Source organism: Symphalangus syndactylus, chromosome 4 (assembly GCF_028878055.3).
Source record: "Symphalangus syndactylus isolate Jambi chromosome 4, NHGRI_mSymSyn1-v2.1_pri, whole genome shotgun sequence".
NCBI lineage: Eukaryota > Metazoa > Chordata > Mammalia > Primates > Hylobatidae > Symphalangus > Symphalangus syndactylus.
Window position 1 is genome coordinate 23,814,655 of NC_072426.2, and position 16,329 is coordinate 23,830,983.

The 16,329-nt window shown below is 38.9% G+C and overlaps 1 protein-coding gene across 1 annotated transcript in view; it reads left to right on the top strand.

Annotated features, from left to right (window-relative positions):
* Positions 1-15,669, top strand: part of SLC16A12 (solute carrier family 16 member 12) — a 32,048-nt gene extending 16,379 nt beyond the window's left edge. Inside the window, exons 2-6 of the mRNA XM_055273931.2 lie at positions 2,025-2,128; positions 4,618-4,761; positions 6,713-7,292; positions 9,407-9,666; positions 12,385-15,669. Of these exons, the coding sequence (XP_055129906.1) occupies positions 2,025-2,128; positions 4,618-4,761; positions 6,713-7,292; positions 9,407-9,666; positions 12,385-12,647 (1,351 nt within the window). The 3' untranslated portion in view covers positions 12,648-15,669. The remainder of the gene's footprint in view (positions 1-2,024; positions 2,129-4,617; positions 4,762-6,712; positions 7,293-9,406; positions 9,667-12,384) is intronic.
* The last annotated feature ends 660 nt before the right edge of the window (positions 15,670-16,329 follow it).

The window sequence follows — 16,329 nt, forward strand, 5'->3', positions numbered from 1 at the left end:
TTCCTTGCAATGGGTTCGAACATCCTCCTTTAGCACGGAGAAGTTTGTTATTACTGACCTTCTGAAGCCTACTTCTGTCAACTTGTCAAAGTCATTCTCCATCGAGCTTTGTTCCGTCGCTGGCGGGGAGCTGCGATCCTTTGGAGGAGAAGAAATGCTCTGGTTTTTAGAATTTTCAGCTTTTCTGCTCTGGTTTCTCCTCATCTTTGTGGTTTTATCTACCTTTGGTCTTTGATGTTGATGGGGTTTTGGTATGGATGTCCTTTTTGTTGATGTTGATGCTATTCCTTTCTGTTTGTTAGTTTTCCTTCTAACAGCCAGGTCCCTCAGCTGCAGGTCTGTTGGAGTTTGCTGGAGGTCCACTCCAGACCCTGTTTGCCTGGTATCACCAGCAGAGGCTGCAGAACAGCAAATATTGCAGAATAGCAAAATTGCTGCCTGATCCTTCCTCCGAAAGCTTCATCTGAGAGGGGCACCTGGCTGTATGAGGTGTCAGTTGGCCCCTACTGGGAGGTGTCTCCCAGTTAGGCTACACAGGGGTCAGGGACCCACTTGAAGAGGCAGTCTGTCCGTTCTCAGAGCTCAAACACTGTGCTGGGAGAACCACTGCTCTCTTCAGTGCTGTCAGACAGGGACATTTAAGTCTGCAGAAGTTTCTGCTCCCTTTTGTTCAGCTATGCCCTGACCCCAGAGGTGGAGTCTGGTTGAGCTGCGGTGGGCTCCACCCAGTTCGAGATTTCTGGCCACTTTGTTTACCTACTCAAGCCTCAGCAATGGCAGACGCCCCTCCCCCAGCCAGGCTGTCGCCTTGCAGTTTGATCTCAGACTGCTGCGCTAGCAGTGAGCGAGGCTCCGTGGGCATAGGACCTGCTGAGCTAGGCGTGGGATATAATCTCCTGGTGTGCTGTTTTCTAAGACCATTGGAAAAGCACAGTATTTAGGTGGCAGTGTCCCAATTTTCCCAGTACGGTCTGTCACAGCTTCCCTTGGCTAGGAAAGGGAAATCCCCTGACCCCTTGCGCTTCCTCCTGGGTGCAGCAATGCCCCCCACCCTGCTTTGGCTCACCCTCCATAGGCTGCACCCACTGTCCAACCAGTCCCAGTGAGATGAACCAGGTACCTCAGTTGGAAATGCAGGAATCACCCGTCTTCTGCATCAATCATGCTGGGAGCTGCAGACCAGAGCTCTTCCTATTTGGCCATCCAGGAAATTTTCTATTTACATAAACTGGTTTTACAAAAATAAGTTCTTACTATATGAACTGTTTGGTAACTAACTTATTTTTTACTTAACATTATATTGCAAATTTATTTCCAAATCAATATATACAGATCAACATCATCATTTTTAAGACTTACTATTTTATTTTATTGATATGCCATAATTTATTTAGCCAGTCCTTTATTGATGAACAGTTACATTGGTTATGATATTTGGCTATTCTCTGGAATATATCCTCTTATATATCTATTATTATTATATCCCTCAGAATATATCCTTTTATATACATATATATATATAGTTTTATAGACTAAACTAGTTCTCCAGAATATATCCCTTTATCTATCTATCTATCTATCTATCTATCTATCTATCTATCTATCTATCATCAATATCACCTGATTATTTCCTTTATATAAATCCTAGAGGTGACATTGCTGGTGATATATAATTCTTTATTGTCAAATCTTAATTTGTATAATAACCTCTCAGAAGAAGTTAGCAAAATACAAAAGTAAATAAGAATCCATGTTCTTGACCTGCTTTTGTTTCCATAAAACCTTCCTTAGAGCAGTGGTCTTCACATCTACTTGGCTTTAGTAGCCCCTGTGGTGGTTGAACACTTGTTCTTCTTATTATCCAGCGTGGCCCAAATGGTCAGCTTCTGATTTCCCACTTATTATGGTCTAGCAATTAAAACCCTTGGAGACAGGAGCAGCTAATTGAACCAAACATTTTAAGTTCTGGCTCAAATGCATGCTCATTCATTTTTTGTATAAAATGCCTGCATTGTATTTTTCAGATGTATCTCAATTTTTTTTGTGGAGTTCCAGACATACTTCACTCAGGATTATGCACAAACAGCATGGATCCATTCCATTGTAGATTGTGTGACCATGCTCTGTGGTGAGTATCACTTACTAGGATAGGGAATTACTGGCCACTCTTGAACTGTATATGACAATGATGTTCCACTGACTTTGATTACTAGTTTTCCTAAGTAGAAGGGCTACATTAAAAACTGGCTAGACTATATAATATAAAGAAAAGATCAATCCTATCTTCAGGACAAAGCCAACCAGAGTTACTCTTGTAATTAATGGTCTTGGCCGATGTCAGGTAGAACAGTTAGATAATACACTCAAAAGAACACATAAGATTTGGTTCCTCCATATAGAGATAGGATGCTGAGCATTCTAGAACCTGTCCTGATTTTGGAAGCAATTTACAGTATATGCTTGGCTTCTCTCTTCCAAATGCTATGGCCTTCTCATTCTCCAGTTATGTAAATAGTTATCGATAGTACCATGAGCCATTTTTATATAGTCATAAGTGCCAACAGTGTTGTATCACATCTCAAGTCTTGGATTGCATTCTGTTCCTTTCCCAAGGGCTTGACATTTGGCTCATGGATTTCATCTTTTTCGTGTATAAATCTTCATGCTTAGAGAAGTATTGGGGAAGGATAGGATTATGTTGTCATGAGATAAACATATTCATTATGGGTGTAATTTAATTCAAGAGACTCCAAAAGTGTTATATAAGGTATGTAGGGTGTTCTAGAAATGTATGGAATTAACATTCCATCTGTAGTAGAGGACAAACCTGGAATTTGTTTAAAATAAATTTCAAAGTCACATTATTAAATTGATGTCTTAGAGAGTTTCTAAGATTAAATCAAATTGTTTGTAGCTTAGACCCACTTAATCTGTTCATTTCAATGAGTTCTGAGTATTTTAGGAAATTTTCATCTCTTCAAGCCATGTCTTAGTGGCAAAAGGGAAATAATACCTGTATTCAGTAACTCATAATAACCATTTTATTCCATTCTAGGTACTGACTCATATTTCTTTTTGGAAAAAAATACATATACTCATGAATCAGTTAAATTGTACTGAAATGTATAATATTTGCTTGGTTGGGAGGAAGTTGAGAGCAGTTCTAAGACTAAAAGCAGGTTTCATGCGAAGGCTAAATCAACTCTTTCAACTAATAAGAAGGTCTTAAGGGATCAAAAAATCATATATTTGAGTTTTAGAGCCTGTCTTTTTTTTTAAAACCACTTGATTTTCGGGGTCACATTATTAGTCACAGCATTTGCATCAGCATGCCAAAGAAGCCATGTTTGTCTTCTCGGAGGATAAAGGTGACTGATTTCCCTCATTTCTATCTTTTGGAGAATATTCATAATCCCCCAAATAGGAGGAAATGACCTTAGGTGACCAATATGGTCACAATGACTGTGTGAAGCTTTGAGTAGGGTTATGTCAGAAGCAACATATTTAAATTCTATGCAAGACCAAGAGGCCTGTTGTACACAATTACCATATACCCACCTGCTCACCTTGCAACATAATATTAGAACATTAAAGTTCAGAGTACGGATGAGAGTCTGCAGAATCACATGTGGGACACCCACTGGGAACAGATCTGCTCTGTGATGAACAGACAAGTTAACAGTTGAACTGACCCTCAATTTCAGTCTGAACGATACAAAAATGATCATACTCTTCAGACACCTTAGAAAATCAGCTCTTCTGATCTTTCTACTAAGAGTTACTGATGTCAGCGTGAATTTTTCCTTAGAAGGAAATTCACATGCCTTCCTCACCCATCACTCCTGCCATTAGTCTGAGAGACCCAAAGAGTAAGGGCGTGAAATAACCTCACACTCAGTGTTAGGTGCTCTTGTTGGTGACCTTGGGCCATGCCATATACCCCTGAACTTCTGTTCCTTTTTGGTCTCTGGCTTTACTTAATATTCTATGAGCCTTGAGGTCAACGTAATTCTGATACACTGGTAAGCCACAAATTGAGTGAGACCAACCAGAATGTCACTATGGGCATGAAGCATTTTTCTTAGATTTTCTGGGCTTTGATATCTCAACCACAGGATGTGCTGAAGCCTGAAAACTGGGCCAGATTGTGGAATTTGTCTATGATCTCTCTCCCTGGTCTTTTACTGCATAACACTGCTGGTCACATGGTGTTATCCACTTTCTTTCTCCAGCAATTAACTGTCACCATTATTGCTAATGATATATGATCAACACTATAGTAAGCATCCCTGTGCAAATGACATGTAATTTAGAGAAAGTTGATCCACTGTTTAAAAAACACCCTGCCATCCTGCCATTATGACTATAATAGAATGAAGAGGAATGAGCCCTGAAATGCAGGTCAGGAGACTTGAGTTCTATTCCAACCCTGCTGCTTATTGTCTGTGGGACCATGGACAATCACTTCCTTTCTCTGGGCCTCAGTTTCCAAAGCTGCAGAATTAATAGGGTGGGCTCAATGCTTTAAAGGTTCTCTGCTCTGTCAGTGCCACATCACAGCCTTTCACAGTGCCCTCAAGGCCTTTCTGTTGAACCTATTTCTTATTGTTTTTGAAGCTCCACTTGGGAGTGTTGTCAGTAACCATTTATCCTGTCAAGTGGGAATCATGCTGGGTGGCTTGCTTGCATCTACTGGACTCATCCTGAGCTCATTTGCCACGAGTCTGAAGCATCTCTACCTCACTCTGGGAGTTCTTACAGGTAAGGGCACTTTGTACCACCTGTCTCACCCCACTCCATCCAGGGGTTTCCAAGCACATCAACAGAGAAGTAATTCATAAAATATTCATTTTGTTAGATGCATAATTTAGTTGACCTAGCTTATGTCTACCTACCTAGCAGTTAAACAGAGCTGGAAATGAGATTACATTACCCTAATGAAAATGCATCTCCACTGTAATTCAACCAGATGGTAAAAGCAACTGCAGCTTTCTCTTTGGAATTAGTGTATGGCTGAGATTCTGTACTCAGAAGAAACAAGATATTACCCAGGGCAACATGAATTTTCAGCAATGGTCATTCTTCCAACCATTGCCAAGACATTAAAATACTATTGATGGTCAATCTGAGTTTCTCCTGCTTTATAATGAATATTGCTGTCCAATAAATGAGAGTTTCTAATTTTAAAAAAGCCCTTTATTGTGAATATTCTTATATTACACATTCTTTCTCAATGCTGTGGAAGTATCACTTTAGCAAATTATAATAAATCCCATGGGAAAAAAGCAACATGTACATTCAATAAATCACACTTACAGAGACTGCATAGGATTGTGCGACTGCAGTAGGAGTTTGCCCATCACTCAAAGGGGTGTGGAGAGTAGTGCCAACTCCTGTCTGCGCATTGTGCCATTGGTGTGGCATGAATAAGGTCAATAAAAGACATAACCTCATAGTGAGGCTATAAATTTGGCTGTGTTAGCTAAAGAAGGTACATCCACCCCTAGTAACCCAAAGAGCCTGACTGCTGCTATGGTGACCAATGGATCCCAGTTTACCAGGCACTGTCCTGGTTTTAACACTGAAAGTCCCACATCCAGAAACCCCTCAGTCCAGGCAACTCTGGCTGGCTGTAGTTGCTGTAGTTGTAGTTGTAGTTGTAGTTGCTGGCTACCCTGCACTGCAGATGGAAGCAGGAGCTTCTGAAGGTGGTTCTCTTTTTCCTCCTCTGACATTCTAGTTGCCATAAAATCCAGGCTCAAAGCCCCTCAGATTTTCTTAACTTAGAAAGTAATGGAAGTTGATCTTTTTTTTTTTTTTTTTTGAGACAGGGTCTATCTGGCTCCGTCCTCAGGCTGGAGTGCAGTGGTGCAATCTCAGCTGCAACCTCTGTCTCCTGGGCTCAAGCCATCCACCCCCTTCAGCCTCCTGAGTAGCTGAGACTACAGGCGCGTGCCACCACACCTGGCTAATTTTTGTATTTTTTTGCAGAGATGGGGTTTTGCCATATTGCCTAGGCTAATCTCAAACTTCTGAGCTCAAGTGATCTGCCTGCCTCGGCATCCCAAAGTGCTAGGATTACAGACATGAGCCACTGCACCCAGCCCAAAAGTTGAAGGTCTCTAAAAAGCTTTCTAGAGTGTCAACATTTGTCTGCTGACCTTAAGAGATATTTTCACATATATGAAAATATACATTGCTATGTTCACATATAAAATTGGCATGATGTTTCCCAACTATGTAAAATTACCCTGGAATTTTCATAGTTGTTTATGCTATTTGAATCCAAATTCCAGAGTGGTACAGATTGTCAGTGTTGTGTCTTCATAGGCAGTGAAGAGTTTAGGGAATTGTCTGGATTATTTAAGTTAAAAAATGGAGGAAGTGATAAGTTTCTTTGGTTGGCATTATCCAGATTTTCTAGTGAATTCCAATTTAGTTTGTGTAATGATTTTTATGTTCTTCATTTAATTTTGTTTATGAAGTCACATTTCCTTAAGCGTGTTCTCCCTAAGAAGAAAGTCATATATATTCTACATTTCTAAATTGTGAATGACTGGTGAGGGGAGACTCATTTTAAGCTTGGTGTAAAAAGCAGCTTTAAAAGGGTTTAATGAGAGGTCAGATTCTCTTTAATATAAGTCATTGTATTCTGAGATATCGTTGGCTGTTTATGGTACATCAGCACTCATAGAGTTCTCTTTATCCTCAGGTCTTGGATTTGCACTTTGTTACTCTCCAGCTATTGCCATGGTTGGCAAGTACTTCAACAGACGGAAAGCCCTTGCTTATGGTATTGCCATGTCAGGAAGTGGCATTGGCACCTTCATCCTGGCTCCTGTGGTTCAGCTCCTTATTGAACAGTTTTCCTGGCGGGGAGCCTTACTCATTCTTGGGGGCTTTGTCTTGAATCTCTGTGTATGTGGTGCCTTGATGAGGCCAATTACTCTTAAAGAGGACCACACAACTCCAGAGCAGAACCATGTCTGTAGAACTCAGAAAGAAGACATTAAGCGGGTATCTCCTTATTCATCCTCGACCAAAGAATGGGCACAGACTTGCCTCTGTTGCAGTTTGCAGCAAGAGTACAGTTTTTTACTGATGTCAGACTTTGTTGTGTTAGCCGTCTCCGTTCTGTTTATGGCTTATGGCTGCAGCCCTCTCTTTGTGTACTTGGTGCCTTATGCTTTGAGTGTTGGAGTGAGTCATCAGCAAGCTGCTTTTCTTATGTCCATACTTGGAGTGATTGACATTATTGGCAATATCACATTTGGATGGCTGACCGACAGAAGGTAAAATTCATGAAACCACAATTGGTTCCCCACCAGCGGACTTTAAGCCTTGAGTTTCTCCTCAGCCCCTTACCCTGTGGAATACCTAGGTCTGAATAATGTTAACAAGTCTGCAGTATCTGAAGGCATCTCCCTTGCTGGTACTTCTAGATCAGAGGTTGGCAAATTTTTCTGTAAAGGAACAGATAGTAAACATTTTTGGCTTTGTAGGCCAAGTGTTCTTCATCATAACTACCCAACTCTGCTATTATAGTACAAAACAGCCACAGACAATATGTAAACAAAAGAGAGTGGCTATGTTCCAATAAGATTTTATGAACACTGAAATGTGAATTTCTCTTATAATTTTCATGTGTCACAAAATATTGTTCTTTTGATTTTTTTCCAACCATTTTTAAACGGAAAAACCATTCTTAGTTCACAGGTAGTACAAAAAGATGTCGTGTGCCAGATATGTCTAAATTGCAGAAGCCTAGGGTAACTACAAGTTCTGGTGGTTCATTTAATTCCATCCCAAGACAAGTCAGTCCTCAAGTAAGACAACTTCTGGCTGGGTGTGGTGGTGTTAGTTTCTTTTGAGCCACTCCTGACTGGCAATGGAAAAAGGAGCAGAATTCAGTTCAGGCAGGAGGGCCAGGTGCAATGATAACACATTATCTGTAGCCACATATTCATGTTTGACAATGCAAATTGCAAGTAATTTCCTTGTAATTGTAGGCTTAGAAACCAAAGTTATAAGAAATCTACCAAGTAATTTCTTCAGCAAATGCTCATCTGTTTGGACTGAAGAGTGCAGGCTACTCATATTCTCCTAAATGATGAACCATTCACACTTGAGATGTGACCTGCAGGGCTAATGTCATCATGTAGCTTCTCACAAATTATGTTTTTCGTAATTAATCAGGATCCAACTGCCATTCTCCAGTGTTATTAATATGATATTTAGTATTAATTCCACATTTTCAATGATCTACAGAAAGTCACCTAACCCTCAGATCCACAATGATCTCTATCTGTAAAATTAGCCAGTGCAATATTTGCCTGTTGACCTTATACTATTTTGTGAGGTTCAAATGAGTCTGTTAGTAGAAAAATGTTTGTAAAGCATAGCTGTTAGAGCTGACATTATACAGATTCTTTGAAATAATTGGTATCATAGAGGGGTTTGGAGTTAGCGGGAAAATTAAAGGGAATAACACTTGGGAAATTTTGAAATATGTTAGACTTTGTCCTAGTCCAAGACCTCCATCATCTCTGGCAAATCATTTTAATGTCTTTGTATTACAGTTTCCCCTTTGTGTAACCACTTGGGTTATTGGGTATTTATGATCTATGATGTGCCAGATACCAATGGATAACATATCTAAAAGCATCTGATAAGGTAGACTGCTAGGAAAATTAGCCTTCTGATCCTTTACATCAAGCTTGTCCAACCTGCGGCCCATGGGCTGCCTGTGGCTTGGGACGGCTTTGAATGTGGTCCAACACAAATTTGTAAACTTTGTTACAACATTTTGAGATTTACGCTCTTTCTTTCTTTCTTTCTTTCTTTCTTTCTTTCTTTCTTTCTTTCTTTCTTTCTCTCTCTCTTTCTTTTCTTTCTTTCTTTCTCTTTCTTTCTTCCTTTCCTTTCCTTTCTTTTCCTTTCCTTCTTTTTTTCATCAGCTATCATTAGTGTTAGTTTATTTTATGTGTGGCCCAAGACAACTCTTCTTCCAATGTGGCCCAGGGAAGCCAAAAGATTGGAGACCCCATTTTACATTTTATTTCTATTTTATTTCACAACTACTTTCAGAGTAACCCTGTGAGATAAGTAACCTTTCCATTTTATAGCTAAAGAAATTGAGTTAGGCAGGCAGTGGGTGGCAGGACTAGTTTTAATATTCTACCTTTCTAATTTTGAAGCGTATATTCTTTCTACCACACCATGCTTTCTGGAGAGAAGAATTCTTGCATTTGCAAGAAAGAAAGATAGGAAGACAGCATAGATAACACACAATGTGAAAGCCACCTCTGTAAATAACTGCAATGCTTACTGCTGCATAGCCGTGGCTCTAAAGCTCTTTTACAGAATGTGTACATCCTGCACTTATTCTTGTTCTTCAAATCTACAGGTGCCTGAAGAGTTACCAGTATGTTTGCTACCTCTTTGCTGTGGGAATGGATGGGCTCTGTTATCTCTGCCTCCCAATGCTTCAAAGTCTCCCTCTGCTCGTGCCTTTCTCTTGCACCTTTGGCTACTTTGATGGTGCCTACGTGACTTTGATCCCAGTAGTGACCACAGAGATAGTGGGGACCACCTCTTTGTCATCAGCGCTTGGTGTGGTATACTTCCTTCATGCAGTGCCATACTTGGTGAGCCCACCCATCGCAGGTAAGTTTCCAGAGAGAAACCCCAACCACCTTTTCTCTTTGGCATATTGATGTGAAAACAGCAAACCCACATGCAGTCAATGAGAAGGACTCTCAAAAGAGTTGGGGAAGAGTAAAAGAGAAAAGAGTTATAAGAGCCCCCAAAACCATCATGGTCCTACCTACATCCTTGTTTTATAATCTTCCAACCAAGTAAGAACCTTAGCCTACCTGGAAAGAGTAAGTCCCAAATTACGGTCTTGATTCCTTTCCATATTAATGATGGGAGCAGGGGGATGGAGCAGTTGTTCAGCCGTATAAATAAGTAGGGTACATTCAGAGGGAAGTCTCAGGGGAGAACACGATTCCAACAGGGGGCAGTGGGTGATGAGGCTGAAATTATAAATGCCAGTGTCATAGTGGAGTGTTTTGGGTGCCAGACAGAGGAACTGGGCTGTATTCTTCAGAGACTATGGATAGTATTAAAGGTTTTATGTAAAAAAAGTATGTATGTTAGAAAATGTGATCTAGCAATTGATCTAGTAACTTAGGAGAGAGGTAGCTAAAATTCCATTCTAATAGTCTAGGAGGCAGCTGATAAAGGCCTGAGCTAGAGCTGCTGCAGCAGAAATAAAGATGAGCTCTGGGGGCAAGGAGGAAGTTTTCAAAACAAAATTCAGCAGAATTTAGCATACAGAGGTGAATGGGAGAAAGAAGTCAAGGATGACTTAGAAAATTATGTCGTGGTTGAGAAAATAAGGAAATTTGAGAAAGTGGCATTGCCTGAAAAATAATGAATATGGTTTTTAGATATGTTGAGATTTCTGAAATATACAGGTAAAAATGCTCAATAGAGCTGTTTAAAGATGAAATATCAGCTTTAATGGATGGCCTGATTTATATATAGATTTGGGAGTCATCATACAAAGCACCTAGAATGTTTTATAAACTCTAAAATGCTATAGAGTGAAGCATGATTAAACAAATAATTTGACAAATATTTATTGTATGCATTAAACAAGTAATTAAGCAAATATATATTTCATGTGTAACTAGCATTGTGTTTATCATGCTGGAGAGACAGGAGTAAACAGGTCACAAGCTGTTTCTCCTTCCTAAATATGTGGTCTACACCACCTGCATCAGAGTCTCCTAGGGACCTTGTTAAAAATGCAGATTCCTTGACACTCCCACCTATGATCTGAATGTCGAGGATGAGTTCCAGAAATCTACATTTTCAACCAGTTTTGTTGTGATGCTCATGCATGGTAAATATTGAGAATTACTGTTCCATATTATTGTCTGCCTAAATTAAAACTGAGAGTGAACAAGGTCTCTGAAGACAGGCAAAAGAGAAATAACCCAAAACTTTGCCTAGAAAGAAGGCAGGAATTTTTTTGAGGAAGGCAGGGTTTCTGCTATTAGCTATTATTGTGAATAGACAGTTTCAGGCTATTTCCAAATCCAGCAATTGGGGTGGAATAAAAACAGCAAACTAGGGGAAATTGTGGCCGCTTGAGTGGTGCAGATGAAAAAATCCTGTTCAGTTTAAACTCCATGATATAGATCTTTATGTTTAATGCTTCATTTTTGAAAACTGCCCCCAAAATGTTCCCACATCCTCCTTCCATAGCCTATTTTAGTGCTCACCAACCTTTAGAAACAGTGTCATTCTATCAAAGGTCACAGGACACAAATGAAATTAGGATTCAGTTCGTGGCTTTCATTGGCAAATCAGACATGATACTCATTACTGGGAATTCGAGGATTAATTCTTATTGTATCATTTTCTTATGTATTTACCTTTCAAATGACAACTCTCTGCTCAGTCTTTTTTGTTTGGTGCTATAGAAATGCACAAGTAAATCAAACAATAACCAAAATATTTGAGAGCAGTTTAAATTCAGGAAATTTTGTGGGGCTTATAACAACTTCTACATGCCATTTTTGACTAATGGATCTGAAGTGGGTAAGAGAAGAAATCATATGCTTCTCTGGTGGGTTTTCTTGGCAGATAAGGAAAGTTTGAAGGAATTTAAAAAACCTTGGTTAATTATAAAATAATTGCCTGATGAAGTATAATGTTACTCCACTGGTTTTCTGTCATTATGCCCCTATTTTGCATATCATATGCCTGGTTTTCCTCAAAATTTAGAGCTGAGATAGATATTGAGATTAATTTGTTGCAACAAGAGATAAAGAAAAAAAAAGCTAGTTTGCATTTGCAACTTCTAAAATGGCCAAAAGTTCTGATTTTCAAACTGGATAGAGTACAATGACTGAATCCAATTGAAGATGCGATACTGCTTTGAAGCATGTCATGTTACTCAAAATAGTGTATGGGTGCTGTGAATACTACTGGCACTTTGTACAAATATGTTCTCTTAACACCCTAGGTAAATTATTCCAACTTTAATAATTTAAATGATGCTGTTTTTATCTTTTTACCAGATTTCATGGGGTTAATAATAACTAATATTTACATTGTGACTACTAAGTACATGATGCTCTTCCAAGCACTTTACAGAACAACAATCAATTCACTCTAGAAGTTTTCCTGGAAAACAGAATGTATTTTTCAGTTGCTGCACAATATTTTTAGGTGACCTCTTTTTGTCTCAAAGTTACAATTGGTGGTGCTATCGATCTATTATTATCCTTACAAATTATTAGAATTTGAGAGTGGGTAAGCAATTGAATTTTCAACTCAACAATATAATTTTGCTGTTGTTTGTTACAGGATGGCTGGTAGATACCACTGGCAGCTACACTGCAGCATTCCTCCTCTGTGGACTTTCAATGATATTTAGTTCTGTGTTGCTTGGCTTTGCTAGACTTGTAAAGAGGATGAGAAAAACCCAGCTGCAGTTCATTGCCAAAGAATCTGATCCTAAGCTGCAGCTATGGACCAATGGATCAGTGGCTTATTCTGTGGCAAGAGAATTAGATCAGAAACATGGGGAGCCTGTGGCTACAGCAGTGCCTGGCTATAGCCTTACATGACCAATGGCCTTGAGCCCCAGAATCTTCAGGTTTGAGAGAGGTGGGGCCACCAGATTCTTTATGTTTCTGAAACTTCATTTTGGCAGAAGTATTGCCTTCCAAGGAAATTATTATTATTGTTTTGTTAACATATTAATATTTATAAGGGAAAATAGCACATAATAAAGAAAGCTGGACTAGCCCAGAGGCTTCTCATTTGGGATTTGTATTCATAGCTGAACTCATATCTTTTGGTCAATGGGCATAGCTCTATGAGAAATGTAAGGACACAGCTGATCTAATTAGCTGTAATTTGGGATAATTTCAAAGCATAACCAAAGCAGATGACACTGGGCAGCAGCTTTGTTCCAGTCTCAGCCCCTTCATGTTCCCTCCTCAGAAAGAAAATGGAAACATTAACATGTAGCTTTGCTTACCTTGTTCTGGTTAGAGAAGGGAGGTCAGCTTGGGTGTGGTGGTGAAGAGTGAAGATGCCATACCTTTTTCATGGTGGAGTTTCTCATTAGGGTTTTACTTGGGATTGTTAAAGAATACTTGAGATTCTTCAAAAACTGGTGATTAATATAGAAAGAAACTCTTATTTTTTTTTCTCTTAGTCTTCCAGCCAGCCCTTGCCTCTGCCCAAGGGTAGACACCACTATGAAAATCCAAATAATCCTGGAATACCATGGTTGGAATAGATCTTAAAGGGCGTCTGGTAAGATCCATTTGAAATTGTCCACTGGAAACCGAAAGCTCTTTTCCTAAGACCGGGTTCCAGGCTCTCACCTTTGTTACCATCACATATAATACTTACTCTAAATTTAGCAGAACACCCTTAGTCACAAGGACAACCTCTCAATCTTACCCGAAATGTTAACAACACCAAAACTTCCCGTTTTTTACCTTCAGAGAAAAAGCTCTCACTTAGACTGCAGACGCATTCCTGTTAGATTGGAAAAATGTTGGCAGTATTCCAATTGGGCAGGAACTGAATTCTTGAATCAGCAGGTCTCTGGTGAGAGTTTTCTTTGCAGATCAGACATTTAGTTTTATCATTACCCAAAAGAGGATTGGAGGGGGTCAGTTGTCTGAAAAATATTATCCTAGAGATATTCTAAAGGTGAGATTCCTTTCTCCCTGTGTTAATTCTTGTTCCACTGTCTACTGCTCTTCATCTCTTTATGGATAATAATTAGAAATCTACTCATTGGATTAGAAGTTTATTCACTCTCAAATACTCTACTTTTCTATGGTTTGGGATAATTTCTGAGTCTTCAGATTGAAGAGGGAAGGCATGGAGGGAAGAAAAAGCCCAGATCCCCCAGCTTGTTTCCAACCATTTTAAGTCCAAAGAATTATAATCCTGAATCTCACATCATGTCACACCTGTAAATAGGGGCAAATTATGCAATCAATTTTAATTACCAGGAGTTTAAAATCCAAATGTCAAGGAACTGTTTTGACCCTGAAGACTATTTAATCCACTGTCCCCTACAAGGCCTCACAAGTGCTGGGGAAAAAAAAAACAGCAAGGAGAAGATTCTGAGTTAATGTGTATGCTCAGCAAGAGAGCTTGCCTATACCTTGATTATTTCATAAAATCACATGTTAATACATTGCTTTCAGAATGAAATACTGACTTGATTTGATAGGAGAAAATGGTAATATTTCATAGTTGTTTTCCAAAGAGAAATTTAAATGTTATCTGTTATCTCCTTACTTAGTTTAATAATTTAGTTTTGAACCCCATTAACTTTGTCATTTGCAATTTTAAAAATATTTGGGGCTGGGCATGGTGGCTCACGCCTGTAATCCCAGCACTTTGGGAGGCTGAGGCGGGCGGATCATGAGGTCAGGAGATCAAGACCATCCTGGCTAACATTGCGAAACTCCGTCTCTACTAAAAATGCAAAAAATTAGCCAGGCATGGTGGCGGGCACCTGTAGTCCCAGCTACTTGGGAGGCTGAGGCCGGAGAATCACTTGAACCCAGGAGGCGGAGATTACAGTGAACCAAAATCATGCCACTGCACTCCAGCCTGGGCGACAGAGCAAGACTCCATCTCAAAAAAAAAAAAATTTGGAAGGTATCTGTAAAACGTCAAAGTTAAAATGAAGTTATATCTGTTTGGAATAGCACTTTGCCCTAAATATCATTTTTTGAATTTTCAAGCCTAAAGATGTCTAAAAATATGAATAGTTACAAATATTCTTATACATATTTTTTATCATGATCACAACAAAATTTTGTTTATATCGTTCTGCAATATAATTTCTGTGAAGTATTATAAGTATTTATGAAAAATGAGAATAGTGATCAGAACTTTTAAAGATTTTGTATAAAAACATTTGGGAGAGTTGACTTTATACATGCATAGATTTGCATTTTACTTTCCCTTTTGAGGCAGCATTTTTAGAAAATCAGTAAGAAAAATGTACATCTTAAGGTCTACTATTTTACATTTCTACACAGAATTTTAGTGTTAATGTTCCATGTGTCTATACTGTTTATTTCAAAACTGAGAAATTCATGGGAATGATGTATTTTGTGGAATCAAGAACAAAATTATAGTGGGATAATTTTACATCTTAAATATTTCTTTCTACTACTGTAAGCTCTACTTTGGAATTATCTGAGTAGAAAATCAGAAGACATTATCTAACTTTGTAGATACACTGTATGATTGGGCTCTTTGTTCAGATTGTAATTTCATTAATAGATGAAATATTTATGCTAATATTTTCTTATTTCAAAAGCAAAATAAAATAAGTTTATTGTCCTGTGTTTGGAAAGACATTTTTCCCTTGGACAACAGGTTTGGATTAGATGGCGGGTGGGCCTGTCTGGATCATGCTAAGATGTGGTCAGCATTTTAAGATGTGTTAAGTAATCAAATGATTTACAAAAACCAAACGTCTTTATTGAGTTCTTCCAGTGTGTGAGCTATTATGCCAGGCACTTCCTATGCATTGTCTAATTTAATCCCCATAATCCTCTATTATTATTGTTTTGTAGATGTGGAAACTGAGGCACCAGTTCCCACAGCTCAGTATCCACTGCACTCCTCTAGTGTGAAATCATGTAAAACTGGGATGCTGCTGATGCTGAAGCCCTGTGTCCTTCCCCTGTGCCTACTTGGATCATCTTATGTGGGTTCAAGAAGCTGTTGGGAAATAGACGCTCCCTTGGACTGATAAAATCCTTTGGATTATGCTTCAATCTTCTAATCAATATTGAAGGAAGATTCTAGATTGGAGATTTCCAAGAGTTTTCCCAAGAGGATCTATCAAAACCACTACTTTCAGGCTTAGTGGTTTAATTTGCTGTCGATTGATCCAGGCTTCTTTTGGGGAGCATTTAGGGTTGAGGGGGTGAATTGGGGAGCATACTTTGTCCCAAAAGTGAGCTAGTTCCACTCTCTGCTTTCCACATTACCAAAGTCAGGCTTTCTCAGTTAGGAGTTGAGTTCTTTTTGAAGTGCCTTCACCACTGCCAGTGATAATGAAAATGGTAATGTCTATTTGGCACGCCCCTTCCTGGTCCCAGTAGGTCTAATTCCGAAATTGTTTACTGAAATGAAGTAGTACAAATTCAGGGTAGATACCTGATTTTCTTTTCTCACACTTGAAATTTTGAGTAAAAAAAAAAAAATTTTTTTTTTAACTCCGTCAAACAATAGATTTTTATATCTGTTGCCAGA